The sequence below is a fragment of the Galeopterus variegatus genome, unplaced genomic scaffold (assembly GCF_000696425.1).
Source record: "Galeopterus variegatus unplaced genomic scaffold, G_variegatus-3.0.2 Scaffold2527, whole genome shotgun sequence".
Taxonomy (NCBI): Eukaryota; Metazoa; Chordata; class Mammalia; order Dermoptera; family Cynocephalidae; genus Galeopterus; species Galeopterus variegatus.
In genome coordinates, this window is record NW_007728638.1 from 88,339 (window position 1) to 110,089 (window position 21,751).

The window sequence follows — 21,751 nt, forward strand, 5'->3', positions numbered from 1 at the left end:
AAAAAAAAAAAAAAAAAAAAAAAAAAAAAAAAAAAACTACAAAGAGACACACACCTATTAAGATGGCTAAAATTAAAAAGACTGACAAAACCAAGTGTTGGTGAAGATGAAAAGTAACTGGAACTTTACACCAGTGGGAATGTGAAATGGTGCTACCACTTTGGAAATCACTTCACAGATTTTTCTAAAAGTTAACCACACTCCTGTCATATGATCCAACAATTCTACTAGGTATTACCCCAAGAAAAATGAAGGCATATGTCCATACAAAGACTTGTACACAATTGTTCATAGCAGCTTTATTTGTAACAGATAAAAAGTGGAAACAATCCAAATGTCCTGGATGAATGCATAAACTGTGGTCTGTTCATATAATGGATCAATGATCACCTGTGGATGTCAGGGCACAGAAGGCTGGATAACGTTACAAGGGGAACAAGGAAATCTGTAAGGCTGTGTACATGCTCCTTACCTCAGCTGTGGTCATGGTTTCACCATGAATTACATATGTCAAGACTTACCAAACCACACTTTACATATGTACAGTTTATCATAGGTCCATCATACTTCCATAAATCTATTTTAGAAATCTGTTTTAAAAACCCACAAACTGTCTCCCAGAAATTTTTAAACATCAGTAATGTAATACTTATAATTCTGAATGGTGCATGGTCCTGATGTTAACCCTGGACCCTAGGCGAAGACCCCCGGTTCAAGTCACCTACCTGTTTTGGGGGTCTCAGGGACAGAGGGACCCAGTAAGGCAGTGCTGCCTCGGCCCTGGGAACAGGCAGGCGGCCCCCAAATTTGGTCTGGCACTCGCAGCAGATGGGCTCTCGCAGAACAGCATGGGGGCCAGGGTACATCTGAGCAGGATCCAGAAAAGACAGGATTGAATGCTGTGCCGCATCTGCAGTGGAGCCAAGAAGCTTTCTAGCATCTCAATTCAATGTTCAGAACGAGGGTCCAGGGGCAGGCACAGGCACCCAGGCTCCTGCTGCACCCTGAGGCCCTCAAAGTCATTTACAGGGGGATCCCCTGGAGCTGTAAACCAGGTGCGCTGGGATTCTCAGCAACTAACTGCCATGTTACTGTGAGCAAGTCTCATGATCCCCCTCTGAAAACAGTAGGGTACAACCAACTCTAGAGGTTGTGGAGAGATGAGCACTGCTGTTGTGGTCATCTGTCATTCTGCATAGAAAGCTTCACAGTTTGCAAGGGCTTTCATATCCATCCCATGGGACCCGAGCAACCCCCAACAGGCAGGAAGGAGAGGTGCTGTCGCCCCCTCTAGGGGCAGATGAAGAAGCTGATGCCCAGAGCAGGTAAATCAGGTAGCCCTGCTTGGTCTCCTGAGGCTCCTGAACCCAGTGAGATGTTGTGAGGGCCTGGGAGGGCAACAGGTGACCCTGCATAGAGATTCTGGGGGCTCGATGATAGCCCCTGCAACCACAGACTTCTGTGTCTGGTGCATCCCCTCATGAGTTGCAGCTTCTGGACCCACATTTTCCGCTCTCCCCACTGCACAGGTATGTGTCGGAATTGGAGCAAAGTAGCTGAGGGTTTGCATTCCTTACCGAATGAACTGAGAGGCACACTTCTTTCCCAAGCATTTGAAATGTGCTTTTCCTAGAAAAGAAGAACAGGAAGGCTTATAAAGTTCCAGGCTCTGTGTAAACGGGTGGGAAGGGGTGCTAGGGCGAGGGCCTGGGCCAGCCTTCTTGAAACCCGCTCTTATCATCAAACCCCAGAGGTAAGGGGATCATCTTCCTGAGCCCAAGAAAGGTTAGGGGGTGATGTCAGAAGCAGGTGTGCTCCCTTGTGTACTAGCCTGGGGGTTCCCGAGAATCAGCTGTTGTGGAATCCTGCATTCCCAAGCCAACTTGTTTCAGCACTCCAGCTAAACTTGTGTTTGGCCCATGGGGAATGACAGGAGTGTTTCCACCTGATGAGAACTTTCCAAGACATGGAGCTGCCAAGCTGGCCACTAAGATGCTTTCCCAGACACTCCCAGCTTACTCGGAATACTGAAGGAGAATATTGTCAAACTGCACATTAACGAAACTCCTTCCAGGATAAAAACCTGAGTGCTAGTGCTTTGTCTCTGGGATGACAAAGCATTTCGGGTTACACAGACTCTATGTAAGTCTTCCGTATTCTCCCCAACAAATTGCTAGAATAGTGGCCACACGGAGAGTCTCCAGCGGGTATAAATCAAACACAAAGCAAATCCCGATATCCCTGACAACGATGTGTCAAAGTGGTTCCTAACGTGGAATCTGTAAGAGAGATACAAGCTTTTGTGTTTCGTTATTATCCTAACAATCACTCTCATCAGTATTTTATTAGAGTAATGGCTTCAGGTCACCGAGCTCTACTGTCCCAGGTGATGCTCGAGAACACTGGTGCAGTCCTACGCTGCAGGGCCTCCAGCCCCGCGAGGCGCTCAGAGGCTGGTGTGAGATTGCTCTGGGGCTCTGTGCTGGGATTACTGGGAGGAGAGAGTCCCCACTACCGTCCAGGCTGCTGATCTGCAAACATGCGACCTCAAGAAGTCTCGGCGGTCACGCTGCCTCCGCGAGGGACGCCGCACAAAAGAAGGGTCTCCGGGAGATGGGGACGACGGGGACGGCAGTCCTCGCGCACCTGGACACATTGTGCCTGAGGCCTACTGCTGACATAGTCTGTTGTGGGAAACGATAAGTCGCCTTCTTGCTCACGTCTACTTTCGTGTGCTGACTGTCGGTGGCGACCGAGAGTCCTGCCTGCGGGACGCGACTCCGGGGGCGCCCCAGGGCCGCTGCGGCACGGGGCGCACTTGCCTGACATGCTGCCCCTGGGTGTGAGTGCCTGCCTATGGGACCGCGCGGGGCCCAGCTACGTCGGAGAGCATCCCGACGACTGTAGCGACAGCGACCGCCGAGGCAGAGGCAGCGCGCTCGGGCGTCCCTCTCAGCGCACGGCCGTCCCACCGCCCGCGCAGCCGATTGGCCTGCGCCCGGCCAATCAGGCGCTGCCTTCTTGCGATGTGCACTAAGCCGGCGGCTGATTAGCCCCTCATGGCAGGACCTCGGGGTCAGCGGGTCACAGCGGAGGCTGCGGACGCTCGACCTCCTCTCAGTCGCCCATATCCCTGGCCTGGTGGCCTCCGGGCCCGAGAGTCCACCCACCCCGACCCCGTGAGCCCGCCGACCCCGACCTCAGGAAGCCCGTTGACCCCGACCCCAACCCGGATCCCGGGAACCCGCGGACCCCGATCCCGGGGAGCCACTCACCATTTCCGACGGATGGGCCTTTGGGGCCGCGGCGCGCCGCAGCCGGGCTCTCTGTTCTCTGCGGAGACAAAGAGGTGGGACGGGGCTACCAGACCTGACGACCGCTGGGAGCTGCCCTGCGCGGGTGTGTCCCTTACGGTACTTGGGACCGACTTCTGTTTAAAACCATGCGTTGTTTACCGAGATTGAAATTCGGCTGCGCGCTTAATTCGTTCATTTTCATGCGCTGAATCCGGCAGCCCTTCCTGAGGGCTCAGGTTGTGACTTTTTGAGAACCGGGGTTCCTGACAACCGGGGTTTCAAGGCCGTGGAATTCAGAACGGCTGCTGTCTGGAGCGTCGGGTGCTGCTTGCAGGGGGCCCTCTGGCCTGTTTTTCTCTGTCCCCTAGCCTCCCTCCCTGCACCCTCACTCCTCATTTGTACACGTGTGTGCTCGCCTGCTCTCGTGTGCACTTTGGGCAGTTGCTGAGACGGAGACAGGATGTGTCTTCATATTTTAGTAAAACCCGATGCTTTTTGCCTCTCTCTGTTTCTTAACTCATGGCGAACTCCAATTTGTATTTCTTGGAAACGGTTGGGTCTTTCCCCACTTTTCAGTATTTTTATGCTGACTGATACTTGATTAATATTGGTATTTTCCCAACCCGTCATAAGCAAGTCTAGCCCTAATGGGCGACACCTCAATGTGCTGCTTTCCAGCCACAGAGCGAATAGGATGCTCCCAGGCACTGCTCGGATTTCTTGGCTTCATTATTGAACCATTAAGATCATGCCCTGTGAACAGCACCCATGCTGCTTGGGCAGTGCCCCTACCATATTAGGTGCTAATTGTCTCAAATGTCACCTGTGTGTGTGTAAATAATGTCACTGGTCTCTTTATAACTAATGGTAGAATTGTCCAAGAACCTCACCATTAGTCTAGCATTTTATTTAGGGCTGTCTCATTTCTGCCCACTTTGGAGTGCTCTTGGTCTCTCCGCTCCCTCCATTTTCCTCCTGAGCCTTACTCAGCAAGGCATAGAAGGCAGGCTTATACCTCCTCGGAAGCTCTGGCCCTCCCCACTGGGATGCTGTTATATCCTTTTATGTCAAGAATAGCTCATCAGTGCCTCCCACCCACCCAAGAATGGCTAAAATTAAAAGGACTGACAATACCAAGTTTGTCAAGGATGTAGCAGCTGGACCTCTCATATATTGCTCATGGTATTAATATAACCATACTGGCAAACTGACTGGCAGTATTTACAAAACCTAAACATGAATACCCTATGACCAACTAATTCCTCACTTCACCCAAGAGAAATGAGAGCTTATTTCCACCAGAAGACATGAACAAAAACACCCATGGCAGCTTTCTTCATAACAGCCACAAACTGGACATGACCCATCCATAGGAGTAGAGATTTTAAAAAGAAATGGTGGCATACTTAAACAGAAGAATACTACACAGTGCTGGGAGAGAACACACAGCTGCAGCCCATGACAGCAAGGGCGAAGCACACAGACAAGCCAGACCCCAGGATGCACACGTAACTCCACATGCGTGATGTTCAAAACCAGGAAAGCAAATCCACCCAACACCGGCCAGTGGTCCAGAGGAGACTGCCCACCCCTTCCCAAGTGTTCAGGGGAGCAGGGTCCTGGATCCTGTCTTCACGCTGCCTCTTATCAGAAGCAGATACCACACAAGATGCCTAACTTTTCTCAGCCTCAGTTTTATCTGTAAAATAGTGATGACTTGCCAAGGAGGTTTGAGAAGATCCAGTAAGACACAGCATGAAAAGTGCTCACAGGAGAGCTAGGCACAGACTGAGCATTCAGTAAGCATCAGCTTACCATGCAAGCATGGCAGAACAGTACCATGAACTTTCTTCTCCATATATTTCCCCTTTCCCTTCCTGCTCCTAGCAGGAGGTTGACTCACTGCCACTGCCCCAGGAGAGGAAAGCGGGACCAGAGGAGCTCGTGGCTAGCAAGTGTTAGCCTTCAGACTTCTGTTTCCAAAGCCCCAAGGTAGGGGGAAGGAGGAGCAGAAAGAGAGCTCTGTGAGTCCCAGAGTCGTGAGAATGCAAGCTGAGCCTACAGAAGCTGCTCAGTCCCAGAGAGGAGCAGTTGCAGGGGCCTCCCAGCACACACCTCTGCGGGCAGTCTGTGCCCAGGCAGAGGCAGGGCTGCCTGGTACAGTTGTGCAGTTCACTCACCATCCCGGGGTCCCTGGCAAGAGCATGAGCAGGGCTGAGCCTGCTCTGAGAAGCCAACTTATATGAATTTGCACAGGAGCACATTGGGCTAGTGGTGGCCCTGCAGTGAGGCCTGACACCTGAACAGTAGGAGCCACCAGACCAGAGGAGACCATCAACCTGGCTGGACAGGGCAGAGAATCAGTGAGCCTCTGAGGCAGACACACTGCTGCTCACCTGTCACTCGCTTCATGGGCTGACAGCTGCCAACACCTGTCACTCTGCTTGATGGCTCCTTCCAGCCACCAGAGAGTAGCCTGGCCCATGTCTGAGGGCAGCCCTCATCAGTGACAGGGAAAATGGACAAGTATCCCAGCTCTCTGCAGCCAGGATGGCTCTGGGGTGTGTTCTGCACTGTCTCCAGCATCCCCCTCAGGACTGAGCTCCAGCTGCGCATGTTGCTGACCTCTTCATAATGTCCTCTGTGCTGGCCCCTGCCTTTCCCACTCACCTACCTGTGTTTTCTGGATCATCTCCCCAATAAACTGCAGATCCTCATTTCAGGGTCTACTTTTAGGGGAACCCAAACCAAGACAACCCTTTCCTACCACACCTCTGACCATCACACCTGCTGTGTGGAGGGGCTTTCAGATTGTTACAAACCTTCATGCTGCCTATGCCTGTGCCACAGACCAGCAACAGCCCAGAGAAAGAGCTGCTTCACCCAGAGACAAGAGCAATGACCCCTGGAGACCTGGTGGGCAGAAGAGGAGTCGCTCCAGTCACCGCCACACGCAGCAGTGCTGGCCAGCTGTGGCAGCATGATGCTGAGCAAGTGGTAACAAAATCTTTAGGGAAAAAAACCCAGGTGGATGCAGAGAAATGAGCAGAAAGAAGGACAACAACGGCCTTGCTGAAGGCAGACTCAGTCACCACAATGATGTCAGGAAGGGGAGCAATGGGACAGCCCTTTCCAGACCCTTGTTTCAGACTCAGGGTTTCCCAAAGATGTGAAGCTCCCCATGGAGAGGGGAAAGGGTTTGTCATCCACTGCAAATGAAGACTTTGCCCCACAGGGAGGAGCTGTGGTTGACCCTGTGCAAGATTTGGGGAGGCCAGGGGCAGGGGACAGAGTGGGGACACCTCACTGCCAACTTCATAGAACTGGTGGCCAAGACACAGGGTCACACCCCACCCCCTAAGGCCCTGCGAGTGGACACAGCAGGGAAGAAATGAGACACCAGTCCCCCGGGAATGACGCCATCCTCAGTGCTGCCAGAGTGACCCTGGCGTCAGACTGTGCAGAGCAGGGCCTGGACGGTGTCTGCCAGGCTGTGCACAGCACTCCCCGCAAGGCCTGACTGGGGAGGACTGCTGCTCCCACCCATTTGCACATCTGTTGATCTGCAGCTTTGAAAATGTGGCTACAGAAGCACACATTACTACTAAACCAGAAAAGAACCAAAAATTCATTTTGTTTTGAGGTTGGCTTGTTATTTCAGGATAACTGCCTAATCTGACCCCATGACAGGCACAGGAAAGGAGTTCTGGAAATCCACATTCTGGGGACAAAGTTTAAAAGTGATTTTTTTTTTAAATCTAAAGAGCTATAATTTTGGAAATTTCAAGTCCCTTATTGGGACACTTTTTTGGTCTTTCTGAAGTTGAGCAGTACCTTCCCAGATGGTCTCGGAGCCCCAGGTGCCACTGATGTGTGTCGGTGTCATTTTGTGTTAACTGCCCCTCGATACAGGACTATCCCCCAGACTGTGGTGCCCTGTGTTGTGTGACTGGTCCCTGCTGGTGGACCCATTCTGTGCAGCTCTGCTAAGCCCTTACCGTTTCCTCTTGGGATCACTGGTGTCATTATCGCCCCTGTTCTCCCTGTCTCCAACTGGCATTTTACCGTCCTCTCTTCCAATGGCCGTAGAACATCAGTGCCTTCCCTCACTTCGTCCTCCTGCAGTCTGCTGAGGTACATGGTATTGTCATCCTCCTCCATACTATCAGCAGACCAGTAGGAAAAGGGGCATAGCCCACACCAGATAACCAGGCCCTAAGAGAGTTCCAACCCCCACCACATGGCACCAAGACCTGTGTCCTAGTGCTTTCTCTGAAATCACCAAAACGTTCTCTATGAGATGGTCCCTGCTGCTGTGTCTCCCACGTCTATGGCACCCTGTGGGAGCCTGCCTTCCAATAGAACTGTGGAACTTTGGGAACAGAGGGGAGAAGCTCCGTGGTGATGAGGGCTGTCTGCTGGACTCAGGCAGCCTCTATCTCCTCCCTGGGTCCTGAAGGGCAGTGAGGGGCCAGGAACCTGAGGAGAGGACAGGAATTAGGTCCAGTTCCTCAATGGGCCTCCTGGGCCCCTGGTCCACAGTCCATGGTCATGCTCAATAGCAGCTTTCTGAGTCGTTATCTTCAGAAGGGCTGGCCTGGCCACCCATCGCTGGGCTCCAGCCGAATGCCCTTATCTTAACTGCCTGTGTGCCCAGGTAGAGACAGCAGCAGCCCGCCAGCTCCACTGAGTGATCACAGCAGCTCCATGAGCTAGGCTCCAGGGCCAAGCCACTTGCAGGTGGGACCCAAGGCAGAGCATCCATCCCAGTGGCACACAGAGGGAGAACTGAATCAGATCTAATGACAGGCTCTTCTCTCCCATTCCTCCACCCCACATCCAGCAGTCCCCAACTCATCACCCAGAGTCATCACTTCCCAGGGCACCCATGACTCCACTGTGGTTCTGACCAGAGTCCACACAGCAACCTCCTCAGTAGATGTCTCCCACCTCCACCTTCCTCGACTGCAGGCCATTCTCAACATGGTGGTTAGAACCATTTTCTGAGCCTGCTCAGAAGCCTCCAGGGGCTCCCATGGGGCTCAGAGAGAGCCACAGTCCTCACTATGGCCCAAAGGGCACTATGAGATCTGTGTCTGGTTACACAAGCACACACACGCACCCACATACACATGCACATACACCCACACAAATGCATGTGTGCACACACACATGCACAGTCATCCTCACACCCACACAAATGCATGTGCCCACATGCAGATGAACCTGGTCCAGGTTCCACCTCTGGCCTCATTTCCTGCTATGTTCCTCCTCATTCCAGCCACAGTGCCTTGGTGCTGTTTTCTTGCACCACCATGGCCTTTGCACCTGCCATTTCCTCTGTCTGAACTGCTCTTCCCCAAGTGTCTCAGAGCTGCCTCATAGCCTCTAAGTCTTTATTCAATGTCATCTTCTCAAGGAGGCCTTGACTAAGCTCCCTATTTAAGGTCCACATAACAGTTGTCCCCAAGAGACTTTGGTTGGTGATGATGATGATGATGATGATGGTTGATGATGGTGGTGAATGGTGATGATGGTGATGATAATGGTGATGGTGATGGTGGTGGTGACGATGGTGATGATGACGACGGGTAGTGGTGATGATGGTGATGATGGGGGTAGTGGTGATGATGGGGGTGGTGGTGATGATGATGGTGGTGATGGGGTGATGGTGATGACGGAGCTGGTGATAATGGTGGTGATGGTGATGACGGCAATGACAGTGATGATGATGGTGACAATAATGACGGTGATTATGGGGTAAGTGGTGATGATGGGGGTGGGGTGGTGGTGATGATGGTGACGATGATGGTGATGATGGTGATGGTAGTGATGATGATAGCTAGTATTATTTTTTATGTGCCAAGTACTAGTCTGTGTACTTTGTGTATTTTAACTCATTTACTCCTGACAAGAACCTGTTATAGGTAGGTACTATTATTTTCACCATTTTACAGATGAGGAAGCTGAGACTTTCCTGTCTTGGGCAAGTGAAACTCACTAATGGGCTCTCTTCTCAGTACCGAGACTTAGCTCCTTGGGACTCTTGAGAGGTAAGAAGTATTTTGGGGGCTCTTGAGAAGTTCAGGAAAGGCTCTGAATTCTCTGCAGAATTGCAGGACAGTTTCCCAGCTCAGTCCAGCCAGTGACACACGCAGGTGCTGTCCTCATTCTCCCAGCCTCCCAGCTTCCTCACCCTGACACTGCACTTTTTCCCTTCACCATCTGACTCCTTGTGTCCTCCTGCTCCCTCCACTCCCCCCACTCCCCCCTCCTTTAGTTAATATTTTCTATCAAGGATTGTACAAAAGTTTTGAACAGACACTTTGCCATATATGAGTGGCAACTGTATTAGTCCATTTCTGTTGCTTAAAACAAAATATCTGAAACTGAGTAATTTGTAAGAAAATGAAATTTATTGCTTACAGTTTTGGAGGCCTGGAAGTTCAAAGTCCAGGGTGCATCTGGTGAAGGCCTTGGTGCTGACAGTGACACAGGGGTCTCACGTGGCAGAATAACAAAGCAAAGAGAGTCTCACGTGCTCTTCTTTTAAAGCCCTCAGAACCACGCCCATGAACTAGGGCATGGCCCTCACAATCTAATCACCTCTTCCAAGCCCCACCTTTCAGTTATCATAATAGAACTTCCCACCTTCAACAGTTACAGTGGGGATTTAGCTTCAATGACTTTGGCGGGCATTCAGTCCACTGCAGCAACTGAGCACATGGAAAAGGCTCACCTTCGTTAGTCATCAGGAAATGCGAACTAAACCCATGATGAGTTCCCCTAAATGCCCATCAGAATGGCTGAAATGAAGAGCACAGCATAACAACGGAAGTGTTGGCAAGGATGTGAAACAATGGGAACCCTCACCTGTTGCAGGTGAGGTGAAAGGTGCAGCCACTCTGGAAAGCAGTTTAGCAGTTGTTACAGAGTGAAGCATGCACTTACCATGTGATGCAGCGATCCCACTCCTAGGTATTTACTCCAAAGGAATGAAAACTCCTGTTCACAGAAAAATCTCCACACTCATGTTTATAGTGATTTTGTTCATAAAATGTCCAACTGGAAATGATCCATTTCCATTAACAGGAGATGGATAAACTCTGGTGCGTGCACACCATGGAATATTATTTAGCAATGAAAAGGAATGAGCCTTGGTCCATGTGACAGCACAGGTGAATCTCAACGCATTGTGCTTGGCCATGGATTTTTAAAAGGAGTGAAATTACCCCAAAAGGGGTAGAAATTGGTTCTGGAGGGCAACACAAATCTTACTCTTCTGAAGTATAAAGCACAGATATGCATACGCTACATAAACAGGATGTGGTATTAAAATTCATGGTCAGAGTATTAAGGAAAAAAGTCTAAAAAGGCTCCTCAGAGGGGAACAGTAATGGAGAAAAGGCTGAGAAATGCTGTGCCAAATGAAAGCAGCCAGACTGGAGAAGCTCCCTGCTGCATGAGTCTGTTTACTCAACGTTCTGGAAAAGGCGGAACTATGGGATGGAGCACAGATCAGGGGTGCCAGGGGCTGGAGGCAGGGAGGGGTTGACTATGAGGGGTCAATGGGGTCCACATGAAAGGATTTCAAGGGGTGCAGAACTTCTATGTCCTAATTGTGGTGCTTGTTTACAGCTATGTGTGTCTGTCACTCAGAACTGTACACAGAGTACAATTTTAATGCACATAAATTATACCTCAAAAACCTAACCAATTTTTTTTAAGGAAGGGGAAAAAAGGATAGCTTAACTTTTTGTCACTGAAGTGCAAAGGGCTGCTTGCTAGTCATTTAAATTTGATTTCCTTGAAGTACAAGAGCACTTCACAAAGTTCATGGGGAAAAAGGATCAGAAGATAATACGAATCTTATCATGAACTTTTTAAAGACCCTTGTATGTTCTCTGGAATCCTCTTCCCAAGAGGCATTGAAGGAGGAAGCACTTTGTCGTTCAGCAGTAGAGGACAGCCATAGACAGCTGCTTTCCTGCAGCCTGGAGAGCCTTGGCAGCCTTGGAAAGCTACAGATGCTCAAACCCGCTCCCCAAAGATCACAGCTCAGCACGCCAGAGTGCAGCTCCCTGGTGACGCTGAGCTTCGTGTCCACCCACCCTGTGGGGAGCCACCCGACTGGCCACATGGCAGACAGCTGACCCGATGGCTGCTTCCTCTTCCTGACCCCAGCTTTGCTGAGGAATTGGGGGATGTGCTCTGGGAAGGTAGCTCTCCTAGGGAGGAGCCACAGCTGATTGGAGCATCACAGAAACCCCACTCCCCAGGCCAGAGTTGGTTCCTGAGTGGTGTGGGGCCCAGCTCTGGCTGGTCAGAAGTCGCTGCTGTCAGGCTTCTGGGAATGATGTTCCTCCCAGGTAGGGAAGAAGACAGGTGAAGACATAGTGCCTTGCCCATCTGACCCTACAGGTGCTGGGTCAGGTATCACCCAAGCTAAGCAGCACACATCCACCTGTGCTCCCTCCCATCCCAGCCTTGAACCCTCACTGCACCCGGGGACAGGCCACCTGATGTGGTCTGTGATCAAGAGGAGACCGCAAGAGCCCATTTTCCAGGACAGAATGTGCTGTGACCGCATGGAGACAGAAACCCTGCCGTCTATTCAATGCTGTGTCCCCAAAGCTCAGCACTGTGCTTGGCCCCTGGGAGGTGCAGGTGCTAACCCAGACTTTGCCCCCCAGGGACACTTGGCCATGTCTGGGGGCATTTGGGTGGACTGGAAAGGGGTAATCCTGCCATCTAGTGGGTGGAGCCAGGCGGCTGCTCTGCACCCACAATGCACAGGACACCCCAGCACAGAGCCTCAATGGTGCCCGAGTGGGCAAGCCTCACTCCAAACAAAACAGCCACTGCTCAGGGGTCAAAGAGCTTGCCAGGGTCACAGCCAGGGAGGGGCAGCCTGGGCCCCGTCTCAGGCCTGACTCCCAAATCTAAGCAGTTTCTCCTCTCAAGGCAGCAGTGGGTTGGGTTGCAGCTTGGCTGGGCACGCAGGCAAGTGGTCTGTGCCCAGGACTGCCTGGGGTGGACACTTAGTGCCTCCCACCTCCCTCCCAACCTGGGGACAGAAGCTGCTGGGGGAGGCCTCAGTCTACAGCTGTACATGTATGTCCTGGCTCGGTCCCTTGGCCTCTTTCAACTCTGATTATGCTGCTTAGGAAGTCCCTGTTCACCATCAGGGCCAGGTAGGGAGAGCTCAGGACAGCTCAACCCCAGGGCCAGTGGGTGTGGGCATGTGTGGGAAGGGAGCATTAGGTGCCTGTCCTCTGCAACGGAACGGTGAAGTGGCAACTCCAATGCTCAGGAGCCCAGACCAAGGCAGGCGTGGCCAGGTCATCAGGTCCCAGGCTGGATGGCGTGAGCTGCAGGCTGGCAGGCTGGGTGAGCAGCAGAAAGGGGCTGAAGCCAGATGCTGAGCTCCGTCCACATTTATAGGGAGAGGGTTTGCCATCAGAGGCCTTAGGTCTAGAACTTGAACTATAGGTCCCAAGAGGCCAAGTGCTATTCCCATGCTGTGGTGCTGTGTGACTTCAGGCAATCAGCTCAGCCTCTCTGTGCCTTCATCTATAAAACAGCACCCTTCACTTATCTATACAAGATCTGAATTAAAGGTCTTATATGCCCTCACAAAGGAAGGGAAAAGTTTTACAAGCCATATACTTTGGTTAAGCCCAAGTCAAGGTTCTCAATCCAAGCTCATTGGAGCAAAGCTTCAACCAGGACTGTTCCAACCCTGTTTTGTCAGTTCGTGCTTCTGAATCAAGATTCCACTTGGTGAATGGGTCCCCCCCCAAAAAGACACTGAAAACCACTGCTGGAAGTCCTTTTAGAGGAGTATTAAGAAATGGTAAGACTGTGGATCTGGAGCCCAGCCACGGGGCTTTGGAGCCTGGCTCTGATATTTACTGGCTGTGTGACCTTGGAAAAATTACTCAACCTCTCTGAGTTTCTGCTTCTCCTGTAAAAGGGTTGATCTGAACCACACCTGCACCTCCCTGGTTGTAACAGGGTGATTATGTGGAGAACACCCAACAAATGTCAGCTGCTTGTTACACTCTGGCAATTTCTGGTTGGAAGGGACAGAGCCGCTGGGAAACCTCTCCCTGGCTCTGTCTTTCCAAGTTGCTTCCAGGACTCCCACTGCTTGCAGGCAGCAGAGGGAGATTTAGATGGCAGCACAGAGGGGCTCACGTCAGCACACATACCGACCAACACAGAGGCGTTCACCCTCAGCACAGGTGTACCTTCAGACCCAGGTCAAGGTAAAGGATGAAAACAGAGCAGGGCTCACCTCCCTCAGGACGAAGAAAGACAGGAGACAGAGAGCAGACTAGCCTGACAGCAACCTCTGAGGAAAGTTACTAATTGCTGCCTTGTCATTTGTGGCTTTTCAAGTCAAAATGGGGGAAAGTTTTGGAAAATTTTAAGCACGTCTTTTTTCTTTCTTTGTATTGCTAGCTGGGGTTATGCCGCATGCAGTGACCCCAAACTCCCACAAGAGGTCACACTACACAGAGATGTCCCCTAAGCCTCCCGTTGGAACAGCCTCCTGCCAGGGGAGAAAGGACCAGGACCCCATCGTCACATCTAGTCGGCAAAACATGACACTCTCGAGGACAGTGGACTCAGTGGCCCCCCAGATGGAGGCAGTGGCTCTGTCTGGCACGAGGTGACCCAGCCCCATCTCCCCCTACCCGCCTTGGCTCTGTACAATCAGAAGAGCTCAGCCCCACTGGGGCAGAAGGAAAAACAGCCCCAGTTCAGAGACTCCCGGGGGACACGAAAGGCAGCAGAAGCCTGGAGAACACAGCCCCACCCTCATGTTGCCGTGCGGCCTCCTGTCTGCCCTCCTGTAGCGAGGTGATTAGCAGAAGGTAACAGCCCTCTTCTTACTCCCAATTCCCTGCTGAGTTTTTCCATTTTAAAATAAAATATTTCAAAGAAATGTGAGGAAGATGCCGCCGCCAGTCTGTCTTCAGGCACGTGTCTCCCATGCTGACATTGGGAAATGGGAGTGGCTCCGGTCGATAGGGCCACTGATCCCAACAGGACCCTCCACGTGGACCCCCTAGAGCTGCTCCAGCTGCGGTCATTTCCAGTGACTCCTGTGTGTCGCTGCTCTGCTGACACGTGCAGAGTTCAAAACAAGCAGCCTGCAGGGATGCAGGACCATGCTCCACAGAAGGGCCTGGACACAGCAGCAAAGCTGGCGGCAGAGAAGTAAGTGGCATGCTGGAGGGCGTGGCTCTGCTCCCCCAGGAAGCAGGCCTGCTCGCGGGCCCAGGAGGTCACCATGGCTGACAAGTCTCCTTCAGCGTCCCTGACATGGCAGGACACAGCAGAGGGCAGCGCTGCGTAGGGTGGGGACCACTGTCCTGAGTGCTTGTCTTGTTTCTTAGTCCTACAGAAAACCAGGGTCTCCTGTGACCACTGGTGTCAGGATCAACAGAGGAAACAGATGCTTCGGCTCCTCACATGCCACCGCACAAGCTCTAGCTCTTAAAAGCAGATACACCTGAAGCTCCGCCTTCTGCCACCATGTGACCAGTGCCTGTAAGTGACATTCCCGGGCATACTTTTAGCTTTTTACCACACATGAATTGATAAAAATTAAATGTTGTTTTTACATTTTACATAAATATGAGGGGGTCTTCAAAATGTTCATGGACAGATCTGGATTATCTTTTTATTTTTCCATGAACTTTTTGAAGTACCCTCGTATCCTATCATCTCTCTTGTTTTAATCAACATTTTGAAATGTAACAACAGGACACACAGACCCGACCCCTCGGTCTCTGCCCGAGAAACTAGTTCATCCAGCTCCTCACCCATCAATGGGCTGTGGATGCTTAGACGCTTCTGATCAGTTCCTGTCCTAACAATGCTGCAGCGAACATCTTGCAGCGGCCCATCCCCCTGCCCTCGAGCTCCCCCAGGTGGTCACCTCAGGGTGGGACTGCTGGCTCCTGAGGTTTGCGTCTCAGCCCCACAAGCTGGGACCAGCTGTTCCCTAAACAGCTGCCCAGTCTGCGTCCCCTGTGCCACTGCAAACACTTGGCAAAATCACACTTGCTGATTTCTGCCAACTGATGACTTAGTTTGACTGCATTTCCATGGAAAACATCCTTTTTCTAAAAAATCCGAGTTAATAGTATTAATTAGCAAAAGTGACTCCTGGGGAGACCAGGATGAGAATATGAGGCACTGTTACTTGCTACGTTAAATATGTGAATCTTTTACATGAACTCATTACTTAAGTAAACAGAAAAGGGAGTGGGGAAGGAGATCCTCAGCTCACACGCCTGGCTACGAGCAGTCCCTGCCCTCATCCTGGTCTCAGAAAATGCAGACTCACTTTGATTTTAGCCTGAGAAAGTCCGCAGTGGCCCCCACCCCCTCGGAGTCACTGGGGGGCACATATGCCCAGGTCAAATGGAAGGACACGGGGACCACCCATCCTCTGGGTGCCACTGAGTCACTGAAACTCCATCACTGTGGGGAAATGCATGGCTCCCGGGCCAGCCCTCCCAGGGTGGACAGCTGTGGTGCTCAGGCCCCCTCCTTCTGAATCACATCCCCAGAGAAACGAGTCACAAAGTACACAACATGGTTTCAAAAACAAATTTATTCAAAACTGAAAGGAGAAACACAACCACACAGATCCCAGGTGGTGACACCCGGCCCCAGGCATAGAGTAGCTGCTCCCAGGGTCCTCCCTGCTTGTTGGCCCTGGGCACACCCGAGCTGACAATGAGTGGCTGCAACTCCCACTGCAGGTGTCATCTTTATCAGTCAAGGGCTTGGAGGAGTTCAAGATTAAATAGTGTCTAAGTGTTTCTCTTCTCCAAGTAGTGATCTCAAAAAACCAAAAGCAGAATTATGCTAAAAAAAAAAAAAGATTCTGACCCCTGTACATGTTCTGGCTGGTCTTCCTGTGAATACAGAAAGGATCCAGATGAGCAAGCGCCTTCCTGCCAGTGCCTGCCTGTCACTGCTTGGCACTAGCCCCCGAAGGCTGGCCACACAGGCGACTGGGTGGCGAGCCACAGTGCTCAGTACCACGGCACAGCCACTCCCATTCAAAGTGCCACATGGAGCTTCTCCTGCTTTCCTCTACTCTCATTCTGAAGACACACAGGCACATCACACTGTTGACCTCCCCTAGAAATAGAGACAGAGAGGCTACTCTGTGTTCACACTGGGATGGATAACACAGTGGGGAGTTTCATGCCCAAGCTGGGTGACGGTTACCTGAGCACAGTCCCACAGCACCCTCAAGAGTCAGAACATGATGGCAGCAAGCAGAACAGAGAGGGTCCCCACAGCCCAGCTGCTGTGCTCAGAGCCTTGTGCCACAAACCACATGGCTCCATGTGTCCCATGCACACACGACTCCATGGTCATGAGGAAGAGGAGGACATGGGCTTGGGAAACTCAAGTGACTGGGACTTCATGAAATACCAAAGGGACTGAGTCGGGTTTTGTTCCTCCCCATTACTGTATGTGGGCTCTAAAAACTGACCTCATGGTGGGCAACACACAAATGAGAACAAGCCCCTGAAGAATTGGGGGTACTGAGAGCCCACTGCCTAGCGTGCAAACCACTCAACTTGTTCTGCGTGACGTCGAGTATGCAGGAGCCCGGCAGGGCATCTGGATAGAGGATGGCCACTGCTCAGCTCCCCTCCCTCGTTGCTTGCCAAGTGGACTTGCTAGGGACGCAGACATCAAGATCTGAGTGGGGAAAAGAGGAGCAGGACACTGCAGAGCTGCAACTAGACTGAAGGGCCGGACGAGGGCAGGAAGGGTGGCCACAGTTTGGAATAGGGAAAAAGGTGCTTGAAACTCTCCTGCCACGAGGCCTCCAAGGCTACTCACACTCAGCAGTAGATGTTGGAGGTCTGAGCCCAGATGGGCCGATATATCCCAATCCTGCAGGCCCTTATTATGTGGCCCCAAAATAAAGTCATCTGCAACATACCCATGCACATGAACACTAGGCCCCACACAGCAGCATCTCCAGCAACTTGCATCTGAAATCTTCAAGCCCATAATTTGCAAGCAAACAGCACAGAGCAGAGCGTTAAGCATGTGGAGATGCGCCGAGTTGGGCCGCTGCAAACTGTGACAGGCGGTGGTCCAGCCTCAGGGCAGCCAGACGGCAAAGGGCAAAGACAGGGAAAATCCCAAAGACCCTCCCAGGTCCAACCGCCACCTTCCCCAAATCAAGCACCTTATGGGCTCAGCCATTCCCTAAACTGGGTTACTTAGGTTCCTCCTGAGAACCTGTTTTATCAAAATCCTGGTCACTTCTATGCCTCTGATGGTGACATCAGCCTTCTCAGATAGTCACTGTGATGAGTGAGCTGATCAGAAGCTGAGGAGTCTGCGGATGCACTCTACTGTAAGGGACGCCTGCTGGTGTCTCCGTGGCACACACAGAATCTGTGACTGTCCCTGCACACTGTCCCCACTGAGCTGGAACCAAGAACTGGCTGAGGACATATCAGTGTGGAAAAAACAAGACACGTACTCTGAACGACTTGCATGTCCTCGCAGTCAGGAGGGACCAGCTGTGCAGACTACAAGACCATGCCTTCCTGGCTGCACAGCTGTCTGATCTGCCTGGCATTCCCACAGGCCACCACCAGCCAGACAGACACATGGGCTCTTACCTCCCCACCCAACACCAGAGCCAAGGGCCATGTGAGTGGCCAGCAGCCCACAACTTAGTCATTATTAGTGGGAACCGTCTACATGCCCAACACTAGAAGCAGGTTACATATTAGATTTGAGAGGTTTTTTTAATCAGAAGTACTCATCTTCAATCAATGTGCTCTGTACAGTGCTAAGGAGATGACTGCACGGAGACCAGTCCCTCAGAGCGAGCCTCACACTCCTGGAAAAAAATGTGTTTTCTTGATTTTACTTCAACAGCAGTGAAACTTAAAGAGCAACAGCCCACACGCCCAGCTGTTGTGGGTTTTCACTGTCCGTGAGGCTTCGCAGCTGTGGTCAGCATCACTCGGGAACTGCCTCATTTGGCACAAGAGGAAAAGAGCCACAACCAAAGAGGGGAGGGAATGACAAAGCTTTTAGGCCAATCCTGCAAAAGACGCAAGAAGCTGGGACCCAGCCCTCGACCGCACTGCAGGTCCTGCTGCAAGAATCAGGGAGGCGAACTGCAGGCGTCACTGGCACAGCTCGATCCACCTTCTCCTCCTGCCTCTTTCCTGAGTCTTGACAGAACCTCCTGGAAGGGTCGGTTTGCCGTTTGGGGACCTGCCACAGAGCTTGTCAATTCTCTGATTCTGAGAAGCAAACTAAGAAGTTGCCAAATGTACTGAAGCTAGGGAAACGGGTTTGTTGTTTTTTTTTTTTTAAAGGCCAGTCAGGGAGCAATTAACCAGGAAAATGTTTCAGGCGACATCCTCAAGTTGGTCTCTATACAAAGGCACCACAAGACTGTCACCTTCCTGGGGTCCCTCACCAGCAGGATGAGTCCTAAGTACCTGGCACGAGGGCTTGGAGCAGTCCAGCCAACAGGGATACACAAGGCAGAGGGAAGACACATGCCACGGAGTCCACACAGGGACTGACCTAGCTGCAGGCTGGAGCGGGGGCTGACTGTGCACTGTGGTCTCTGTCCTTCAGGAGATACTAACACCAGCCAAGATCTTAGACAGAGGTCCCCCAATGCAGGTGCTAGCACAGCATGGAGCATCAGTACTTGGGGTCCCCAGCAGACCCTGGTGTCCAGAGTGTGCCTCCATACATAGGTGTGACTTCTCTAGAAAGCTGTCCTCTCACCTGCAGAGGGGCTTCAAAGTCACTGTGTGCAACCACTTCTGACGCTGGAACACTTCCCAGAACTGCACCTGTGTAAACCACTCAAGTGAAACCAATGCAGGGGTCATTTCAGACATGTGACCTGGAGACTTGCATTCTGGAACAAGTGACTGGCAGCTCACGGTTTTGACAGCAGAGTGTGTGCAGGGAAGAGTGGAGGGAGGAGGCATGTGCAAGACAAACGCCCTTTCTGCAACTGGCTGTTGGGGACAATCAAGTGGCTAGAATGATGGCCTTGGCTCCAAAGCCAGAAAAAGAAGCCAGGGCTACCAGGGGAGACCAGGGCCAGGTTAGCATTCACAGGACTTTTCCTAGCAATCCGTATCGGTAACCCCATTTCACTAATAGAGAAACCGAGATCAGTGTTAAATGCTTTTGTCCAAAATCCAAGCGAGTCAGTAGAGAAATGGGAATTCAATCCATGATCCCAACCCCAACCCTGATACTCCATCGACTTCCAGGAGCTCCTTTCCAAGCACACTGTCTCGTCCACACCTGCCCAGACTGAACTGTTCATCCTCCTGATCACCTCTCAGAACACAGCTGCTTGGCCCCCTCCAGAGGGAACCTCTCACACAAAACCAGTTCTATCCACTCAGGGGAAAAGGATTCTGACTGTGACAAAACTTCCCTGAAGGAGGATCATTTTCCCTAAAAAACTGCCAGCAAGCCAAAGACACGCACAATTTCTTCAGCCCCATTCCCTACGTGTCCCTGTAGCCGTCCCTCCACAGTAGTTCTGTTCTGGTTCATTCTTTTCATTTCTTTTGGCAAGACATACTCAGCTTTCTCATTACGGCTACTGACAAATACACAAGTGCATGTTACACACTACAGGTACAGTGCTTCAGGGTTGCCAGGCTGGGACCCCTGACAAGAAGGTGTGCGTGCTGGTAAAAAGCCTGTATTTGCAAAGTGCATGCTGCTTCTCTTCACAGAGTCCAGAGCCCCGGAGCCTCCCGTGGCAGAGCCTGGCGGTCAGGAGGTAAGGGACTGAATATTCTTGAGCATCTCGTCGAAGGCCTGTGGGGATGGTGCATCCGCGTTCCGGAAGGTGGCCTGGACCCGGCTGTATAGGCTGAAGGACTTCAGCTCCAGCCAGATGAACCCGAAGCGATCCTCGTCAAACAGGATGAAGACCCCAGGGGTGCGCTCAGGGCTGGTGAAGCCGTGGCCAGCGATGAGGCCTGTGCCATAAAAGCTGGGGAGACAAGAGGGAAAGCATGGGCGGGGAGAGGGTGCTGAGAGGGCATGTGCTGGCCTGAGTCTAGCACATGCCGCACTTGCTGTTCTAGAACACTTCATGCCACGTGAGCTCCTCCCACCATTTACTAGCAACAACTGAGAATTGGCAGGGATGACGTCCAAAGAGGCCTGTCCTGTAGGGGCAGCTCAAAGGCCACCAACTGACCCTCCTAATGGCAAGCACAGCCCACCAGATGCACAGGCCCTGGGCTCCAGGCAGCTGGGGAGATGGGCACTTCCTTGTAGAGCACAGAAGCGGGGCACTGGGATTCCCCATATGGCCGAGCCCGCCTGCTAACGGCACCCACTATCAACTCCCCCGACTAATACAAGGGGCCTCCACAAGCTGCCCGAGAATTCTGTTCTAGAGTATACATCTTCAGATACAGCACGCCAGTGTGACCAAATCTTAATTTCTGGATAGTTATGTCATCACACAAACAATTCCAATACAAGACTTGGTCTACAACTGATGTTTCTCAGAAAGTAGAACTTCCAAATACCCACTATGGCTTTGAGACAACATTAGACTGAACACACTTAGGTCTTTCGTACAAAGAACTAAGGGTTTCCCACAGATGATGGCAGTTAGGAGCTGGCCCGGAACTTCCCAGTGGTAGGATGGCGCCCAGGACCTACACCCCCACCCCAGCCACACTGAGGCTCCACTGGGCCTGAGAGGGGAGAGGGCAGCTCCATGGCCCAGGGCTGTGCCTCAGAGTTTCTTTAGAGGGAAGACCACAGCCATAGGCAGCAAAGCAGTGGCCACTGCAATCAGGAAAAAGCCCACGCACACAACAAAGCCCTACAGACAGACGAACTGCACAGTGAAGGGCCACGCCACACCTTTCCCAGGTGACTGAAGCCCGACATTCAGCACAGGGTGGAGAACTGTCCTTTACCTTAGCTGGGGAAAGGAACAGACACAGCTTCCCAGCCAGCTGGGAAGCCAGCCATCTTACCAGCACATGCTGCTGAGCTGCGAACAGGCTCTGAGCTGCCTGTGAGGTATCGGGAGTGTAAAATTTTTATAGTGATAACAAAGCTTTTTTGTTTTATGGCCATTCAAAAATGTACAGCAGTCGATATTACACTGCAACACAATTTGTATGCCTCCCTCTATAAAACCCAAATTCAGTCACTGTTGTAATTGCATAATGTGAAGAAAACATGGTGAATTTTCCCAAGCCCAGTCTGGAGGTGTAAATCCCCTCCAGGAGCTTGGTGTGTAGCACACGTTCCGCTCCATGGCATCGGGCTTATTGGGCAATGCCAACTAGACCATCGTGGGCCAGTGACAGCAATCTCCCAGAGGCAAAAGGAAAGTCACATACAACTTGGCAAGGCAGAAA

The 21,751-nt window shown here is 51.8% G+C and overlaps 2 protein-coding genes and 1 long non-coding RNA gene across 4 annotated transcripts in view; 1 reads left to right on the plus strand and 2 right to left on the minus strand.

Moving 5' to 3' along the window:
• Positions 1-3,540, minus strand: part of LOC103598200 (chromosome unknown open reading frame, human C16orf95) — a gene marked incomplete at its 3' end in the record, with an annotated part of 12,518 nt that extends 8,978 nt beyond the window's left edge. Inside the window, exons 1-3 of the mRNA XM_008582161.1 lie at positions 3,276-3,540; positions 1,578-1,629; positions 726-866 (exon numbers count right to left, since the gene is read on the minus strand). Of these exons, the coding sequence (XP_008580383.1) occupies positions 726-866; positions 1,578-1,613 (177 nt within the window). The remainder of the gene's footprint in view (positions 1-725; positions 867-1,577; positions 1,630-3,275) is intronic.
• Positions 3,541-9,091: 5,551 nt separating this feature from the next.
• Positions 9,092-14,250, plus strand: LOC103598194. The gene is made up of 2 exons (XR_551181.1): positions 9,092-9,349; positions 13,764-14,250. It is a non-coding gene; the product is annotated as an uncharacterized LOC103598194 (long non-coding RNA).
• A 1,662-nt stretch (positions 14,251-15,912) lies between these two features.
• The window catches only part of FBXO31 (F-box protein 31), a 34,430-nt gene continuing 28,591 nt past the window's right edge, over positions 15,913-21,751 (minus strand). For both annotated transcript variants that reach the window (XM_008582156.1, XM_008582157.1), the window contains exon 8: positions 15,913-20,355. In XM_008582156.1, coding sequence (XP_008580378.1) covers positions 20,133-20,355 — 223 coding nt within the window. In that variant the 3' untranslated portion in view covers positions 15,913-20,132. The remainder of the gene's footprint in view (positions 20,356-21,751) is intronic.